The 20,827-nt window shown below is 34.3% G+C and overlaps 1 protein-coding gene across 49 annotated transcripts in view; it reads right to left on the bottom strand.

Annotated features, from left to right (window-relative positions):
* Positions 1–20,827, bottom strand: part of RIMS2 (regulating synaptic membrane exocytosis 2) — a 456,084-nt gene that overhangs the window by 199,181 nt on the left and 236,076 nt on the right. For 17 of the 49 annotated variants that reach the window (XM_048329128.1, XM_048329129.1, XM_048329131.1 and 14 more), the window contains 7 exons: positions 20,523–20,731; positions 19,068–19,187; positions 16,597–16,696; positions 15,688–15,811; positions 10,874–10,920; positions 9,603–9,715; positions 3,821–3,868 (listed from right to left, as the gene is read on the bottom strand). In XM_048329128.1, coding sequence (XP_048185085.1) covers positions 3,821–3,868; positions 9,603–9,715; positions 10,874–10,920; positions 15,688–15,811; positions 16,597–16,696; positions 19,068–19,187; positions 20,523–20,731 — 761 coding nt within the window. The remainder of the gene's footprint in view (positions 1–3,820; positions 3,869–9,602; positions 9,716–10,873; positions 10,921–15,687; positions 15,812–16,596; positions 16,697–19,067; positions 19,188–20,522; positions 20,732–20,827) is intronic. The other 32 variants (XM_048329135.1, XM_048329177.1, XM_048329178.1 and 29 more) reach the window with 3 other exon arrangements.

Below are 20,827 nucleotides of genomic sequence, written 5' to 3'. Positions count from 1 at the left end.
TCAGGAGTAGCCTAAGTTTCAAATAGAGTTAATGGGCTTTGCTGTCTTTTATTTGAGTTGATCACTCACTGCAAGTATTGAGGTACTTAGACTTTTCCTTCAGCTGTACTAGTGAAAGCTCTTCCTCAAGGCACCTCAAACTTATTTGAAGTTAATATAAGTTATATTAATTAAGGACATAAATTCAGTTTACTAGATTTCACCTTTTTTCTACTAGATCTCATCTTCACTAAAAGTTTTAGAGCACTGACTGAGGTCAGAGTTCCGGAAAAGAAGTAATCATTAATTAGAACCCCTACTCTAATACACATGCAAAAGGGAATCAGTTAAGAAAATCTAGATAATAGAATTGTTGCACTTCATATACTCCTGTCTCATAAATGTTTGACTGTTTGCTCAACTACGCAAGTCTAATGTGGTTTTATGTACACCACATACAGGCAAAACATATCTTCAGTCATAACTTAGATTTAGAAAAAGAATATTTGAAGTTTTAAATTCTATGCAACAGTTTTTTCTTTGTTATATAAGGGTTACTTCATGAATCTCATGAAAAAGGGATAAAACTTGTGCCACTGGGAGAGACCATCTGCCCTACAGCTTGATTTTTACCACCACAACCTATTCAAATATCACTGGCTTTTAGAAACAGCTGGCCAGGCATTTTTTTCTTCTGTTGCTCATTGTAAATTTTCATGTAACCTACATAGATGTTTGTTATGTTTATTATTATTTAAAAATTAGATACTACTTTTCATTCTCACATTATTCTGAAAAAAGAAATACACCAGTAGGATCTGTTGTTTGAAAAAAAACCCTCAGTTTATTTTTAAAAATTACTTGCAGTAATCATTTTATTGAATTTAAGCTTATGTAGATGCTGAAACTGCCCTGAGGTGATGAGATCTTTGACATAGCTGAGGTAAGTTTTGGATGGTTTTAAACATAACTCTAAAGAATCCTGAGTACTGAGGGCTGCTAAATCAAACTACTATTGCTTTCTGCTTCAGCTGCTGTCTGATATGCCTGAACAACTGCAAGAAAAGGCTGTCAAATGGAAAAGCTTGTAGGATATAAAGGCCAGAAAATTATAGAAGTATTTAGGCTTCCCTAATCTAGATTTCTTTTTTCTTTTAGTGGTTTTACCTTGTATATGTATTAAAGCCAAAAGGATGGCTGAAATTTTTGAAGTTAGAAAAAACCCAGAGGCAACTCTGGCTCAAAAGAAGGCTTTGCCAAGTAAACGAGATACTGCGTAGAAAACACAAATTTAAGAACAGATTTTTCCCTACAAAGATTCATAAAACATCACTCTTAAAGTTAGAAAATTACTGGTATGCTAAACTGAATCTCAAACTTCAGGAAATAAAGATGCACTTCTACAAGTACTGTAAAATTAGTAAAAGCTCAGAAGGGCTTTCAATAGGAAAAAAAAGAAAGAAACTGAGTGTTTTTCTTCCCAATAAAATAATGATGATTCTATGAAATCATCCAGTGAGCTAGAAGATTAATGGAACGACATGGAGAGAAGTGTGGGAGAGGAGCTTTTGCCAGAAAGGATCACTTTCAGACTAACAAGCAAAGAAGATGCAAGTAAGAAAAAAGATGTGCATTTCCTGTTGAGAGCAATGAAACAAATAAGCATAAACAGAATGTTTGGAGATCCTCATTCTTCTAAGGAGTTCTACAGAGACAGCTATACCACAGCCCACAATGAAATCTATACTTCCTGACAGCCATAAACAGCAGCTCAGAGCTCTGATTTAGTGAATTTGTCATGCCAAAAAGGTAACCAGAGCTCTGCACTGCTGCTGGACTGCTCCTAATACCCTTGTTTGAAGACCACTGGAGAATTCATCTTCTTTCTGCAGCCTGCATGGCAAATATATCTAACATTAATCTTTACCATCACTACTAAAAGTGGGCACATGGATGACGTTTTGTCTCAGACTAGTTGTAAAGATTTTGCCAAGGTCATAATTTCGAGTTCTTCAGGAACTCTTGTCAAAAGTCTTATGTTTAGCTTTGACTGTTACTAGGCTCTGCAAAAAAAATTGTTAGAGAGGTCCACAAAGACTCCACAGGCATTGACTGTGTAGAGAAAAAACTGGGGCTAAAGACAATCCTTATCTACAATATAACACATAATCCATCCAGAGGGTGAGCGAGTAAGCCTTGAACATTTTCACCTCTTGTTAGATATTTTCTAACAAACATGACACTTCTTTTCTCAAATGACTACCATAATCATTTGAGCAAGGTGGTTTTTTTTCATTAGCAGATATTAGTCTAAGTAGAACAGACAAATTTTATGTCTATTTCTTTATTTTGCATAATGTGATTAAGGAACTACTACATGTTATTTCTACATTACAGTATTTCATGAAACATGCAGGTTTCAGGCGGAGATTTCTTTTTTAAATTGAACAATCAAATCCCATATAATTTTTAATTTATTTATCACCTATATAAAAAGAAAATAAATATTAAAAAACTACTTATGTCATACATAATATTTACCTCCATGAACTACTAATGACTTGTGATTGTACCCCTCTGATTTCATTATCATGAGCAGAACCCAACTTTCTTAATCATGCAAAAGGATGTTTTAAATTTTTCATAAAAAGATGGTTTATGTCAATAGCACATAATATATTAACTCTAAAGCATACAATCAAGACATTATTTTATAATCTCTTTTTCTCTCTAGAATTTTTAAATTTTTAATTTATATTTAAGCAGTTGTAAGGAATACTTTTGAGAATACTATGTTGTGAAAAAGAATGTACTTTATCAAATGAGTCATATTTGATGTCTTATTTACAGTCTTATTTAGATTTTTTTTATAAATATATGACCTTTTTACATATAAATATAAATATAAATATAAATATAAATATAAATATAAATATAAGATCTCTTTTCCATTTCATAATGGAATTCATTCATCTCTTTCTGATCACTTAGATCATCCTTTACATCTTCATCAATTGATCAAACAACAGAAACATTTATAAAGCTGCTACATAAAAGATTAACATCTTAAAATATCATAAAGATATTTTGTTAGAAAATCAGGTAATATTCTAGTTGCAAAAAGAAAATGAAAAACATGCAGCAAAGCAAGATAAGCATTTTAACATATTAGTAAAACCTACTTTTGCATTAATCTATAGTACCTTAGGAGCTTCCTAATGAAAAGGCAAACAACTTGTACCTAAACAGAGTATCAAAGCTAAAGAAATTCAATAAGACAACAGGAGAATTCATTTTTTATTCAAATAGAGTTTTGATTATTTTCATGTACTTAAAAATGCAAGAACCAAGTTTCATACACAAGAAATTTGTTTATTTAAACAAGGTACAAATTTTTTGCCCATCTTCTACTCAAGGCGCTACTATTATGTGGAAAATGCAAAAAAAGTGTTAAGTAATGATAATGAATGATTTAAAGAGACATTCATCTTTATATAATAAACTCAAGCACAGAATTATTTATGGCTTAAACAATACACAAATTTTGTATGTGGGATGCATAGCCATCGTCACTATTGAAACCTGTATAAGTTTAATACTGGGCAGACAGCAAACAAAAACTAGTTGTCTCTTTAAATTTTTATTTAATATTTTAACCCCCATGCAGAATTTTACAAGCTGCTCACAAGATGACATGACAGTTGTTAATATGGTTTAAAGCAACACACTCAAAATATGGGAAAACGGACTACAATGTAACGTTTTCCTACTATGCATTTTCCATAACAAACAAAAGAAAAACCCACAACTTTACTTTCTGTCAGGCAGACGAAGTCTTTACCTGAACCCTAGGAACAAAAGGCGTTGTTCTTCTACTAAGGCTTTGGCTCTGGTAAGCAAAATTAAAGAAAAAGCAATAAAACAAAACCAAAAAAGACAACACGCTGGAAACTAAAAGACCAAAAGTAAAAACAAAGACACATAACTATTACTTTAAACACAGCTTTACACCAACAACATATTTATCTAACACAAAGAATTTTAATGCAATGCATAAATTAAATCTGCAAATCTGTTTCCAAATCATATCAAAACCCTGTGATGGAAATTCTTGCCTTAGGGAAGTCAACAGGAATTTTACCACTGATTCCCCAGGAGCAAGGATTTCTCTTGGCAAGTCTATAGACAACATTTACAATAGATTTAGAAATAACATGTAACAAAAAGAACAGGTAGGCAAAGTGTGATTTAAAAGTGGGGTTGGAAACATAAGGTTGATTGTCTCTTTCAGGGAAACTGTACGTGCATATTCAGAGAGAAACAAGTACAATTCACACACTGACAGCTTTGGTTACTTAGGAAAGTGAGTAAAATAAAAGGTTTTCTCTTTTTTGCAACTTTAAGAGTCATGTCTATGAAAAGTCCTCCTAAATAGTTTGAAAACAATTAAAAGAAAGTTAGTGCTGTTTGGTATTAGCATTACATGGGGGAAGGCACAATCTATGTATTTCAATTCTCTAGCAATCATGACAGAAATGACATATGGTATACACAGAAAAACCTTGCATGAAATGGGATCTAGAGCATTTAGCAAACTGCATATATAGATGCATTTATAACATATTTTTGTGCTGTAACATTTTAGACCACATACAACCTCATGGCCTGAAGTGGCTACATCAAGACTACATTGAGTACAGGCAAAACAAATTCCTGGACTAGCTGCAGATTCCAAGCAACCACTCTCCGCCTTCAGCTTAGGGCAACAGCAAATGGAGTGGCACAGAATTGGTACAGAGTACGGGGCATGGACAGAAAAAGGAGCATGTGTTGATACCTCAGAGGACCAGTGAGGGGGACAGCAGGAGCATGGAGTAGGTCACAAAAATCACAGCCATCTGAGAGATTGGAATCTCCTTCACCTCTGCTCAGTTTTCCTGAGATTATTGATCTAATTCAAAATGATAGGAATAAGCTACTACTCAATATTCACTTCCATTAGAAATGAAGCCAAAGCATGGGAATAGGCACAGTGATGATGCTTCTGCCACCCTCCTTACTTATTTGGCATGCACAGATGCTGGAGAAATCTGTTCCATAAAATGTGTGAAGTAATCTATTCTTACATCAAAGCAAGAAGGTACGTAAGAAAATCTGACAGTCTGGATCACAGGTTTTGTCTGATGTGCTCCCCGTGCCCTGAAAGGCGCAGCAGCTGCACTCTACCTGCCACTCTGCACGGGCAGAACTGCAGAGCCCAGTGTTAGGGTGTCAGAATGTGACCTACTCACAATAAAAGTAGATCTTCAGCTTGCTTCTGCTCAATTTTACAAGGGAAAAATAAATTATCACAGGATATTGCAATCCTAAGAGGGACAGAATCTCTCCCACCATGCACCAAGGGTCCTCACCTGTCATATTCTGCCTTGGAAATGGAGGAAAATCAACACATTGTGTGCACTACCTAGAACTTTCCATGTTAGAGCAACAGCAATTTAATTGTATAGAGGTATAAAGGGGAGGAAGAAAAGGAAAAAGAACATGTGAAAGGGGGAGGGGAAGCATGTGTCATACTTGATTTCACCCCCTCAATGTGCTGACATATAGGCCCTTCATAATGTACAATAAAGGCTTTCTAGTATGCTGCATATATGACAACTATAATTAATACAACTGTATTTTCATTGCTTTATAAACTGAATGTGTACGGCAAATCTACTGAAGTGGTTCTGTGGTTCAAGTGTACTGGGAAATAGATCAGTTTTATAAATGGTATCGCTTTTCTGTTAGAAGTTCCACCAGTACAAAAATTAAATACTGTGATTTTATACTTGTATGCATTTACATGGTCTTATAGTTATGTTATTATTCCTTAAACCTAACTATTGGAAAAGCATTTCAAGTTATACTTTTCATGCAGTATTGAAAAAGTAGCCAAAATGCAGTAATGAAGCTAAGAGCACCAGCATACAAAGAATACTTTCGACTTTTTCAAAATTATATTAAAGGAAAAACAACTCAGTGAAAAAACACAGAAACAGGAACTAGACAAAGCAAATAATAAAAAACCTATAATTGCAATAACAGTCAGATACTCCCCTGAAAGAACAACATGAATAAAAAATGCCATAAAATAATGTGCAGAGAATACAGATAAATTTTATGCCTTAGTAAGTTATAACACACAATAGTTTACTGTAGTTGCACATAATTTGTTCAATTAAATATGTACTTGGGCAGAATAATTATTAATGTAAAGAAGATTTCCTGTCTGTGTGAGAGGGTTTACTTTGTGGTCAATCCTATTAGTCAGCTCTAGACTGACACTGTTAACCTCCACAGAAGAAAACAGTTGCACAGACCAATGCCAATACAGAGGAAAACTCAAGGGACAAAGAAAGACATCCCTGAATACTAGACAGGAATCACTGCAGCTAAACTGGCCAAAACCATACCAAACATAAAGAAATAGGTTCCAAAATACTATTAATATATGAAAATCCTTTAAGGATCTAGAGCACTGTCTGAGTAAGCCTACATTCAAGTATTCATTCAAATACTTCAGACCTCCCCCTGAACTGTTGTACTCCACTTCTGCTCACAACTCTTGTATTTCACTGCCTTTAATTTCACAGTAACCACAGCTGCTGTTGGGGAAGATGAAACAGGAAAGACTTGGTATTTCAAAAGTGGCTTTCATTTCGATGTTGCCTGTAGTTTTCATATTCCCAAAATCTTTTGTCAGGCAATCATATTTATAAGACTTTCCTGTTTCATCTTCCCCAACAGCTGCACTAACAGCAACCCTTCAGGACTACATGCTACTGTCCAAAGGCACAGAAGATATGGAAAACACTTCCAAAACCTTGCCTTTCATCTGTTCCTTCAGATTCATCACACCTGTCTGACCTCAGCCACCATCACTCAGAAGGTCATTGACCCACCACTTCCACAAAGAACAGCAACCTGTCCTCATTTACTGCCAGGGTTCTATAGTTATTCTCCTGCCTAGGCACTCACCATAAAGAGCACATTCACAACTGCATTCAGAATTTAGCACTTCCTTTCATTTCCACCTTACTCAGCTATTTTGAATGAACATGTGATCCATCAACTGTTCTGTTAGAAAAGAGCTGATTAAAACATGAAAAACCAAAATATTGAAGCACTTTCATTTTGTAGCATTCAGACTAAAATATTTTTTTTAACTTGAGGAGATTTTTAAAATTCAGTTTTACCTTATTACTTTACCTTTGCTAAAGGTGCAAAATTAGAAAAATCTCATAGTTCATTCTAATTTTTCACGTCTCCAACTTTAAAACCAGGATTTTTTCACTAAGTCTTCCAAAGTTTCAAAACTTTTTAAAATTGTAAAATGATAAACCCAAATATTAAAAAGTGAAAGAAAAGCTATTAATCATACTACCTTCTAGAACATAAACCCCCAAATTTGATGTCACAAAATTTTTAATTTTTCAAAACTATCTTAAAATATCAGATCAAAAAGAAACTACATCGATTTTTTGTGAAAATACTGTTCCTGTAGAATACGTCAATTCTCATAAAGTCCTCTATTTATAAAAATGCATACTAGCCTATAAATTGCCATGTGCCCAGTTAGATTCCATGTTGCTCTTGCAAGCAAAAAGTATAGCACTTGTCTCCCAAAGTCTTGACCCAACAGCAGCAGGAGCTGGGTTGTGCCCTTAACATGATTAACATGGAATACAGCTATTGCCAATGTTTCTTTAGCTGGGCAGATAAGATAGCCATCCAAACTTTCGAAATGTCTACTAATCTTACATGGCTACATTTCAGTTTTAGAGAGTTACAGAGTATTTCTGACTTCCCTTTCACTCAGCAAAAGCTTTGCGTTCTCTGATATCAGCTGCTCTCTGAGGGAAACACAGATAATATGTAATAGGGAGTACTGAATGTAATTGCAAACAGTGCATAAGGAAGTACCAAAAACAAATATGAAAGATTTTCTAATTTCTCTTAACATTATTTGGTTTCCTTAGATGGGAAGAAACTTTTTAGAATAGGCGTTTATATATTGAAACATTTAAAAAATAAATAAAAATAGGAATTATGCCTTCTTGAGTTAAATGCTGAATTTATATGCCATTCTCAGAAATAAAACCTTTGGTTTTCTGTTATTCTCAATAAATTAGAATATACCTCAAAATTTCCCAATACGATGATTATATACCTCAAACTTCAGTATCCTATCAAGCCACTAAATCAAAAAATGTACTGACTTCACTAAAAAATCCTAATCTTGAACTCACGAAGATTTTAATCTGAAACTGAGAAAGTGGGAAAGTCAGTTCTATGTGGTTCCTGTTTGGACAATTATTCCATAGTGTATGTGCACTGGTCATCTGAGCAGCTAACTCTGAATCTGACATTTCATGCTGGGAGCAAGGCACCACAACTTTTTGACAGCCTAATCTTTTATGAAGTTTAGACAAAAGAAACTTCTTTCTTCCCTGTCTCCACTATCAATATTTTTTACTGTCTTGTAAACAAGAGGGTTGTTAGAAACTTTGGTCTGTGTATTCTGACAGTTCATGTTCCCTTGTCACTGTATTTTTGCAAAGCACTCTGCACTCTACAGTCAAGATTTTTAGTTTTCCATTTATCCAAAGGACTGAATCTTTCAAAATAGTTAAGTACAACAGCTACAGAAAATAAAAAATTATATATTGTAAATGGTTGGTCTGATGAGCAAACAAATAATGTCTCATGCACTGCAAAATGGAACCAACATGGCCACTGAAGAGACAAAAATATTCTTTCTCTCCTCTATCAATACCATGAACCATTTCTGTGAGACCTAGAAAGTCTGCTTGGATTTTATGCATATTTTTATGGTATATTCAACATATACAACTTGGAAGTAACATGAAAGTGACATTTCCAAACTTGTTTAACACCAGTTTTGCACTGTTTCCATTCCATTTGCCTTTCCTTTCCAATATGTCAGGCCACAACTGAGCACTTTTGAAAAATCACACTTTGGAATTGTAAACAACATGGAAAGGTGCACAAAACCCAACTTCTTCAGTTTATTACAAAAAAAAGTACCCTTTAAAAGAAAACATTCACGTAATGAACTTTCTTCTCAATGAGAGTGAAGAACAAAACTGAGTAACACTTGTGCAAATACAACATGAGTAAAATATCAGAGGGATATCTGGGGAAGTTATATATGAAAGTTAGTGCATAAGAAATAAGCAATAGTAACCTCCAAGCACACAGGTAATAAAATCTACCAACTCTACACATAAGTGCGACAGTTGAAAAAATGTTTACACTCAATAGCACAAACATGACTGGAGGCCAAGATTAGACCTTTCTGAAAATTTGATTCTACCAGTTTAGCTTACCAGATAAATATACACGGATATACCAAATTCAACTTCTATAAAATCTCCAAACGCTAGTAAAATGGAATACCATTATGAAACTCTGGTCCTGCCTAGACTGAGATGTATAGCATTAAACAAAAAACATAGCTAGTTTAACAAGAAATTTCTGTTAGAGGTAGCTAGCACAATAGTAAGGGCTGTATATGCTGCAAAAAGGACAATATTAATATCAATGAAATGTTTACATACTGAAAGTTGTCCAGACAAGAACTGTGGAACATCCCTTAACATGCCAGGACTCATAGGAGAAGTCACTGAAATAGAAGGTCGGTCCATTTTTTGAGATTCAAATGAACTAGAACCTGTAATTATAAACAAAAATATGCTATAAATAGTAGCAGTTATGCATATTTTACAACATTCTTTAAACAAAAATTGTAGAAATATAACCAAACATGCAGTAAAATTGTGATAAGTATCACATTTTTTAATCTATTTAAAATTACCAAATAATGATACTCAATCTTTTGGTGATCAAATGTAATCAGAAGCTTTTATTTATAGAATGGAAAATAGTTTATTCAGATATTTCTGACTGTAATTATGTCAGTAAGTTGAAGGCCCAAAAATAAACACTTTACTGTGGTCAAATGAATTCAGTCTTCTGACTTATTATCTTGTACAATCAGACTAATTTTTAAATAGACTTTTACAAAAATATCAAGATGCATGTTATGGTTTTTTTGCATTTTGTTTCAAATCTACAAGGTCTGAAAACGGTCAGAGGACAAGTTTTGACATACAAAACATAGAGCAAAAGTGAAGTATTTTTATAAATACAAAAGACAATCTACATCTCTATCACATCTCACAAAACATAAAATGAATTTTAAGAATTGGCCAATGAGTAAAAAGTCATTGAAAGAGTTTTTCATATTATTATAATCAAGCTTATGTCATTTCATTTATTCATGGCTTTTATTATAATAGAGTTATAAAACAATGATAAAAAATAACTCCAGGCTGGAATCCATCTTATCAGATCTAAGCCAAAGAACAAGTTATTTTTCCCTACAAGAAATATGTGTTTAGTCAATTTAAGTAGCACTGAATGGCTCTAATAAAGTAAGAGTATTCTGAGTTCAAAGTAGCTATCACTCAGGCTGTAAACAAAGAACATTTCTTTTCCATTTTTAGTTTATATGATGCAATTGAAATGCAAAGCAAGAAAACAGGAAATTAAAAATTGCTATTAATGTCTTATATATTAGTTAGAATTATACTTTCTTCAATCAAAACTCATCTAAGCTTATAACCAATGTCGAATCTAAACCACAATATCCTGACTTTTGATAGCTTATTATTAAACAAAGGTAGATAGATAATACAGTAAGATGACATACTGAGACAAATATAGACAAAGATACAAGAGCTATACTGACTGCAGAGGACATTTTTCATTCTATTTGTGCTTACATAAAAGAGAGAGAAGATTTTCCTACCCCACAATTGAAACTTACTGGACTCCAGCTGTGCATGTGTGCTGTCGGGTATTCTGGGAATGTCCCTGAAATCAGGAAAATTAAGACAGGCTGATCCTTTATCTAACAAGCATATTTAAGTTTCAGTTACACTATAACACTTCCCAATCCACCATGGAATGCCTCAGGAAAGGTGTATGATCTGCTGGCTGTCTTCAGCCACTGGAACGATTATCTATTATCCAGTATAAATAACTTCAGCTTCAAATTAAATCCTACAGAACAGATTTGGTGGATGTAGGAGACAGGCTGCACAGTCACAAATAAAATAATTCAGTAAATAAAAGAACAATCTCAGAGTTAATGGTAGACTAAAACTGTGAGTAGTAGATTTTATGATGACATTATACATTAATTAAATTTACTGGACCCTCACTCAAACATACTCAGCTGCCAATAATGGCTATCCCAGTACATTCTTTACTGTCCTTGTACCACAAATTTAATCAATCATACCTTTTCCATAACCAAATAAAATGTATAAGTTCATTTGGTAAAATTGCATACTTTCATATACAGGACATGTTGCAACACCTGCATTAAATTGTGTGCAAAGCCACGTAGTTTAAAAGCACTCAATCACATCCCCCCAAGCAAAGGAATATGTTCTTCCTCTGAGGGGCAAACATTACTGTATGCTAATAAAGACTATCAATATGCTAATAAACAATTTCAGAGGCATTTGAGCAAAACCAAGCAAGATGAAGAGCTTCAGTTCTGAGTCACAGCAGGACCAATATTTAAAATCATGCTGTGTGTTCCAGTGCAGTTGCTTTCTCCAAGACCACAGCCAGTCCTGAGGGGTGGCCATGGTGAGGGGAGGCTGCACCATGCTGGGCCCAGCTGGCCCCTTGGGTGCCTCTGTGAGAACACATTTAATAAAGGGTAAAACAATTGTGCAGCAGCCATGAGAGAAAACAATGAGAAAAAAAAAGCCATGAGAAAAGCATCGTTGCAGACACCAAGGCCAGGGAACAAGGTGGAGCAGAAGGACTGGCTGCAACTCCCTTTCCCCACGCCATGGAGTGCTTGGTGGAGAGAGAGGCAGAAAAACCAGGAAAAAAGGAGTGAATTTGAACCTAAAGGAGGCTTCAGTTTTGGTTTTATTTCTCACTATCCTATTATTTTATTAATTCCTAACAAATTAATCTCCCTCAAGTTTGTTTTGCCCATGATGGTAACTGATGAGTGGCCCACGAGCTTTTTCATCTTATTTCTTCCCCCAGTTCTGCTGAGGAGGGAAATGGAGAGAGCAAGTCTCTGGTGCTCAGTCAAGATCAACCCACCAAAAGGTAAATGAAAAGGAAAGGGAAATTATAAATGTTTCAGTGATATCCACTGTCTCATACAATGAAAGAGTCAGTTATGATATATAAATAACTATTTTCTTTAGAAAAGCTTTTCCAGAATACCTTTAGTATACCTCTTCCAAACATTTTTCAAGACTCGCTAGAAAGACAGCTTAACTAAGAAGACTGAGGAATCTTTCCAAGTGAGTTGACACACAGTATCCAATAATTTAAACAAATCAGAAGGCATGCAGCTGCTCTAAGTGCCCACTACAGATAAGGAAAAATCTCTGCTGTTAGTACCGAAAACTTGTGAGAAACTCACAAGTACTATTGAAGAAGCAAATATTTAATTTTTTATACTTGACATGTAGAGAATTTATAACAGGAACCAATATTCGCCTAGTAATTTACTCAGAAATACACTCTTGAGCTTAACTCATAAATTCAAAAAATTTCTTCTACCACATGCATCTGAAAAGAAAACCTTGAAAACATATATATATCTATGTATATATAGATATAAAATATAAATCATTCTGAACAGAGTGAATAAGAGTTTTCTATAGATAGCTGAAAAAAAAACTTGAGAGCTGTGAACATTATCATTTATGCTCCTAAAGCATACAGATCCCTGTATTTCATGGTAATGTGAATGGTATTTCTTACAAGGAACTGTCATTGAGATAAACAGATGGAGGAGAAGTAAAATTAGTTTTATAATGACTCTTTGCATAATACGTTCCACTGCAAACAGGTTGCATAGAGTAATTATTAAAACACAGTGGGTTATTTCTTCCAAATTCAAAGTAGATGAAACCATGAAAATAACACTCATTTTAAGTTTTCTATTTCTGAGAATTAGAAAGCAGAAGATAGGTAAGTTCTTCTGTACAACAGAAAACCAGCTCACACTGATTAGTAACTTGGCCATCAATTTTTATTTTAAGATGGAAAAAGTGGTAAACTGCATGACAAACTGGCATGTTTCATGTTGTTGGGTTTTTTTAGAATGGCTTTCAATTTTTGGGGTTTTTTAGAATGGCTTTCAATTTTATCTGCCTTGTCAGCTTAGCTTGTCATCTTCAGTCTTCATAGCAGATAGCCTATAATAAAAACTAATAACTGTGTTTACTGGAATTTGGTTTTGTACTCAGAATATCAGGATGTGACAACATATTCTCAGCTAAGTTAATTGCCAGTAACTGAAGATTTCTTGCACGATTTAAAGTGTTGCCATGAAACCATCAAGAAATTCTCCTTATAAGTAATAAGATTTAACTCAATGCAAAAGTGAAATCCTTCAACTGGGCATCAATAATTCTAATTAAAATAAATATCACTTCTGATATCTGGTAAATAAGAACTTTTTAAGATTTTACATACACTGAAACTTTATTTCCCAGAGCAGAACACGATCCTATGAAGTTACGTTGCCTTGCACAAGCGTAGGGCATTAATTTATATTGTCCATTTGATTAGGAACTGAAGTCTTCTAAACTGAGAAAAGTAATACAGTCTTTCCAGTTCATCAGCTCTACCCTCATGAAAAACATTTCTGACATTATGCTGTTCATATCAAACTCCCAAGAGTCACACACACCTAACAAGAATCTAAAACCTACCAATTTGTAGGAAGTATTTATCACTGGGACTCTTTTACATCTACTGCAAAAAGACAATGGGAATCAAATACACTGAACAACTCTTTTATCACTGATCTAGCTCAGTTCTTCAGACTACAAGGTAAGCAGTTAATGCAGAAGGCGGCATCTTGAGAGTCCACATGACTGTTTAAGGAATTATAGATGAGCTGCTCTAGTGACAGCAACATAACAGAAGACGTGATGATAAGGAAGCTGAACAACAGACAGCAAATATAAAAGCACAAGAAATAATACAGGAGATTTTACACAATGAAGAGAATGCAGAAAGATTAAAAAATGGGTATTTTCAAGATGTGAGCCGTTCCTTGAAACTTTTGCTATAAACTTCTATTTGAGAGATACTATGAAAGATTTGTGTATGAAATTAATTTGAGACCTCCTTTTCTGAGACAAGTAATGTAGTCTGTCCCTTAGCATTGCTATTATACCCACACCTTCAAGTTATGCAAAGGTTTTTAATGATAGGACAGATGATAGAGTCTTTACCCTAAAGAGGTTGTAATTCCATACGTATGCAGGAGATGAATTCTCATCTCACTGACAAGATAAAGCAGTTTTTGTTATTATCAAGTTTGTTTAAAATTGTAATAGCAAATTAAGTTCCTACACATTAAGTTCCTGATGTGTCCAACACAGTATTCCTATTATAGCTGAAACTGTACCAGTTGTCCCCACTGAAATGACAATCTCATATTATATGGTTCTAGACTTTTTCAGTACTTCTTAATTTTTAATCATGTTTTCTTATATTATGGTAAAGTGCATCTTATACAAAATAAAGGGAAAAATATATTTATTAAAATGTGATTATAGAATCCTAAAACAGTCCAGATTGGAAGGGCTCTTGAAAGATCATTTGGTCCAACCTAACATGGAAAAGGGGAACCTAAATCATATTACTTATCACCCTGTCCAGTTGCGTCCTGCACATCACAATAAATTCTGGGAGGAAAAAAGAAAATTCTTAACAACTGTAAGCATCTTCAAAATCAGTGATAAGCATTCCCCTCTTCACAACCCTGATGTGACCAGATATGGAACTTCCAATGGAGAATTTAAAACGTGATGCATATGACTTTAGGGTGTAGGAACTTGGAAAAAAAAGAAAAGATGAAGGGGAAGTACTCACAGTCTAATACAATGGAGCAACAATTGCTATGCAAGAAAAAATTACGTTTAGACACTGAGAAGTAGATTTCAAGGTTAATAAAAATAGACAATGTGCAGCACTGAAGAAAAGGTCTCTCACAGTTCTAACTATTCATTCAGATATGTTCGGTGTTAGATAACAAACAATAATTTCAATGATTCCATAGATGAAGATGATGTGAATGTGGATTTGAGACTTTCCACAGCATATTGATTTTTTCATTAGCATATTATATTTCACACAAAATTTTACATTACAGGCTCTTAGTAAATAAGAGTTCATCATCAGTTCATAGACCAAATATGATTTTACAATTTTATGTATGTATTAAAAAAAAAGGGAATGGAGAAATAAAAATCAGCAGTCAAGAATTACAACAACAAAGAGTATAAACACAGTTTCAGAGCCAATATAGGCTGGCTCACCAATTGAAAAGCCAGAGAAGGGAACCTATTTTTAACCATAATAGCAGATGATGCTTGAGACTCTGAGAATACAGGATTTCACACCAGCTTTTTTTACTCACTGGCATGATCTATCATTCTAGCTACACTTTAGGTTTACAGAATTTTGCATAAGATTATGCTGTTTACAATGTTTATAGATGTTTGATATACTCCATCCTAAAAGTGAAATTTAGCAACACTTTTATCATATTTAATGCAAAAAATTCATTAAATTACTTACCCTATTGGTCTTGAAACTACAAGCTCTACTTGTGGCTCAGGTTTGGATTCTAAAATGATGTTATACACCTCCTCAAAGGTGGCTCCTTGTAGTAGCCTTCCATTCCATTCTAATACTTCATCACCTGTAAGTTAAGTAATAACACCCTGCTTAGGAAGTCTGCTGTGGACGCCACTTACAATGACAATTTAAGCCATTCTACTGTCAGTTTTTTGGATTGTGAAACCTGTGTTGTAGAACAAATTTGGAGACCTTCGTGCAGGAAAATCCTGAGTATTAAAGGTTTTCTGCAGGTCAGCTTCAAATATGTAAAGTTCTGAGAAGCAATATCAACAGCAGGATCCCTACTGAGTTAGATGCTGCTCTTACTCTCTTTGGCAGCTGTGGCTTACAGAAATCCCAACATGCTCTTTAGAAAATTTATACCTTTAAAACATCATATCTCATCAACTTACTGTTTTGAAGACCCATGTACTTTTACAAGTTTAGTATTTAAAGTTCAGATATTTCTTATGTTAATAATTAATATTTCTTGAACATTCTCAAATCTAGCAATCTATGGTTTGCATTTTGGAATAGAAGCAGCTTCCTAGACAAGGTGATTCTGTTCATACATTTGTAATAGCTTGGTTTTCTCCAAATAATGCCACAAAATATAGACCACAAAATTACTAGGAAGGACATCAACGGAATATTTAGTATAAAAATGAGCAAAAATGTTAAAGTATTTTTTGAACAACATGACAATATATATTTCACAAAAGCAACCATCTAGTAACAGGGTCAGATTGAATTCTGAAGTATTTCATCACATATATTTAACATAATTTCACATGCAATTAAAGTCTCTCACTTGTTATCACCGTCAGGAAAGCAACTCAGCAGTGTAGATCTATAGTAGATACATACCTGGTCTAAGGTGCCCCACTGTATCAGCTAAGCTTCCTTTTTTAACTTTGGTGATAAATGCGCAGAGTCGACCTGATTCAGTCATCTTTCCTCCTACTACCTGTTCCAAAGAGGAAGTATTTTCATAGTATGAAAATTACTTTAAATTATTTAAATGTACTGGCAATAGAAAGAAGAATTCAGCTTTTTCCTTGGGTTTTATGTAGCCCAGGTAACACATACACACTCGAAAAAAACACCACAGAAATTTGGCTATGACAGGTTATTTTTGTAGCTATTCTGGCAATTTGTACAATTGAAGAACAATGCATATAGAGAATGCCAAAGTTATTAAATTTTAATAAATACATGTCTAGAATCTCATTGTATTATAAACTACCACCCAAAACAATCTAAGGTATTGGTCATTAGATTGCTCACTTCAATATTTTTTTAACTGGAAAAAGGTATATTAATACAACAGAACTCAAGATGTTCACACTAAGCAATGAAATTCCCTTTGGCTTGGCAAGTCAGATGAAAATACTTGTCACACTGAAAATTTCTCTACGGGGAACTTCAACAGGTTTGACTTTAATATTTATCTTAGAATCAGACTTACATGTCAGGATCAGTCATAACTGAATAATCTTCAAATTCTTAAGGTTTCTTAACAGTCTTCATACTGGGATTTAAAATTTGTAATACTAAATCCAGTTTAGTTTACTTTCAATATATAAATACTTAAAAATTCAGGTCAGAACTAACTGTTGGAAATCACTCTTTCCATATGTCTATTGAGATTAAAAAGTAGTTACTCTTGAATCTGAACTATTAATGAATCTCACTGAAGAGTTCATCTTCATATGAGATTTTAGAAACTTTAACGTAGATGTTTAAACAAAAACTGCTTTCTAATGGCACTGTTAATCTCTTCTCTGGCATCTTCTGACAGTAAGACAAAAACAAACATATGAAACTTGAGGTTCAACTGGCTTCTCCACTGACTTAAAATAAAATTATTTATTAATTAAATAAAAAAGAAATTCCAAAACGTGTTAGTATCTACAATACATAACTACACTGATTTAACCCTTACTGAAAGGGTGTGACTACAACCTAATCTGTATACCTGAGGTGAAGTAAAGAGTTGTGTGAAATAGAGAACAGAAAATTTAAACTTCTTAATGATTTCTCACAGCAGGGATATGGAATCAAAATAAATACATGTTTGTTTCTTCCACTGTGTATAGTTTGTTCTCATTCTTGTACTAGTATTTCAGGAACAGCAAATAATATCACACAAAATTGAGATCAATATATGAGCTGGAAGTAATTCATAATGTGTTTAAAGAGCACTGCATCATGAAAAAGAGGTTCACACATGAAAAAAAGTTAGTACATTATTTTGTGATAAAAAACAGTAATATTAATATTAACAATAATATTAATATTCATTTCATATTTTTAAAATGTGGCAAATCAAACAATCAGAGAAGAAAAAAATTCAAAAAGAGGAAGTTCCATTGGCATACTCCGATCTGGATTGAAATATCATTAACTCCCAGATGTTCCCCAGCATGGCAGCTGGTGTGGGGTCAGTAGCTCTGACCGACGAAGCTGTGACCGGTCTGGAGAGATGGTCCCGAGAGAGATCGTCTTCCCGGGGGCCCGGTGTCTTCCCTCAGCTGCTGGCTGGAGGGCCCGTGCAGAGGCTGTCAGCTCTTTAGTGATTGTCAGCTCGTGATTTCAGCTCAGCTCTGCAGGGCAGCCTCCAAGCCAGACCAGGGAGAGAGAGACGAGAGGCTCGTGTGTAGCTGTTCCACACGAGGCAGCTTTATTAGTCAGGCGAAGAGGGGCTAGGGACGAGCATCTCTCTGCCCTCGCAGGGACAGGGGGCTGGCTTTATAGGGATACAGGGGGTGGGTGTCAGAGGGTAAGGGCCAATGGGCTACAAAGGATCTGCATAGGGTCTCCCAGAGGATTCGGGGTTTGTCTTCTTCTCCCCGTAACTGCAAAGCGGCTGCCTTTCCAGGGGAGTTCTGCTGGGAGGTTAAGCACTCTCCTTATCTCAGCAGACCTCGCTCCAGGGCAGGGGCTGAGCGTACTCCACACGCCAGGTCTTGAAGAGAGATAATTTATTTTTCACTTTTTTTCCCTTTCTGGGGAAATAGAAGTTATACCATGGTACTGAAGAACACAGGAATTGGCTTGCCTAGCAAGGATGCAATTAGTCCTTTGCTATGAAGACATTCTGGGAAAACTTGTGAAAACACGTCTAGTCTTTCAGAAAAATACAACTTTTTCATTCTGCCAAGGACCCTGCAAAGTTACCCTAGGTAAATGAATATAAAATGTCTATATTGTAATTTTGCGAATGATATGCATTATCAATACTGGTATGCATACACTATATAATATGAGAATACTTTCATTATAAAATTAGCTAATTTAACTGAGAGTTGTCCGTTTCAAAATTATTCATCACCAACCTTCAATCCGAGCATTGCTCCTGAATCTCTAGGCACACTTCCATCTTTTAGTCGTTTATTTAACAAAATCCGACCAATGAGACGATCTCCATCTTTGGATGGTTGCCAAGTTACTGGATGCTATCATATGGTGTTAATGGAAAATACAGTGAATAGTATTTTAATGAAAAATATTTCAGTAATACTTTTCATTTCTTGATATATTTTAAAAATTCTATGGAAGTATTATGATTACACTAATATTTAATGTAATATAATGACAGAAAACTGTAATGGAAAATATTTATTTGAACATATCCTTCATCACAATGGACGTCTAATATTTAATAACATTATCTATTTTACTTAATCCAATTTGTAAATATCTTGAATTGACAGATACAGACAACTACACATAGTTATCTACACACAATGAGAATCACACCTGAGTACTGAGAAGAATATCGCTAAAAGTCTAGTGTAAGAGTAATACTGGAAAAGAAGTTTAACTCAAACTGCAAATTTGAAATAAGAAATGTCTTATTTTTCCACTACTTCAAACACATCAATTCTTATCCAAGACCAAAAAATATTTTCAGTGTTTTACTTTCTCTCAGTAGTAGTAGATTAAAATTTAAAAATACAATTAAAAGGTCTATCCATTACTTCATTTGAATATTCTGTTTCTTTCTTGGAATAATTAATTCACATATGAAGCACAGTTACAGTGAGCATTATTATTCCATTACTATACATGTGCACACTTATACTTGTCTCTTGGCCTAATTAATAAATTTTTAAGATTTTCTTTTGTGTAATCATAGTACTTTTTCACAGAAAAATATTATTTCATGCTCTATTTCATGCAAAATTAGCAGGCACAGATAAATCTGCTCCCATTACAACTAATAACTCTAAAAAGATTTATCATAATCTCCACCAAACAGAAAGCAAAAATAAAAAATACCAAAGCAGATGGCAAAGCCTTTAATTCTGCACAGTACTGCACAAAATTGCATGGCAACAAAACAAATGAACAACCATGACAGTGAAAGGGAAAAAAGAAAAACAACTTTTCTGTGCAGAGAGACCCAATTTTCTCCCTTTTTCACCTGGGGTTTGAACTATTAATTTAATTTCAGCCCCAGGAGTTTGGAAATAGTAAATCAAATAAGCCAATTGGTAGAATCCTTATTGTTAATTACTTTATTCTTTAAGGTAATATCATGATATGCTGATTTGCAACCATAAGAACATTCCTTTATGCCTCTCAATTTTTTTTCTTATGCTGCCAAACAGTAAAAGCTGCAAGCATGCAAAGACTTTTCATTTGTTTTTCTTTTCTGCACCTTAAGAAATGCTATATTGTCTCTAGAAAGACCCTATCTTTTATTTTATGCATTATTTTAATGAGTGACAGAGAGCAAACAAAGACCAAATGAGCAGGTTAAAATGCAGGCTCCATAATCTCAGTACCTTCTCACTATGGCTATGTTCCTCGTTTAGAGTTGTGCTACTACACGTATCTACCCCAGAGTCTTTTATCTGAGGCTCAGACCATTCCAAGTCCTCTTCCAAAGAGTGGCCACCAAAGCACACCATTTTCTTTTGCCTCTCGGATAAGGTGTTAGAATCCGACAAAACTGCCTGCTCACTAGTTTTTCTTTTTCCCCTTTGACTGTCCCCTATAGGTGTGGGATAAAAAAAGGATACAAAAAAGAAAACATGCAAAGGTGTAAATAAAACCAAGGAAATGTAAAATGATAAAGGAAACTAAGTGG

Source organism: Corvus hawaiiensis, chromosome 26 (genome assembly GCF_020740725.1).
Source record: "Corvus hawaiiensis isolate bCorHaw1 chromosome 26, bCorHaw1.pri.cur, whole genome shotgun sequence".
NCBI lineage: Eukaryota > Metazoa > Chordata > Aves > Passeriformes > Corvidae > Corvus > Corvus hawaiiensis.
Note: the sequence above shows the minus strand (reverse complement) of the source record. Positions and strands in the feature narration are given on the sequence as shown.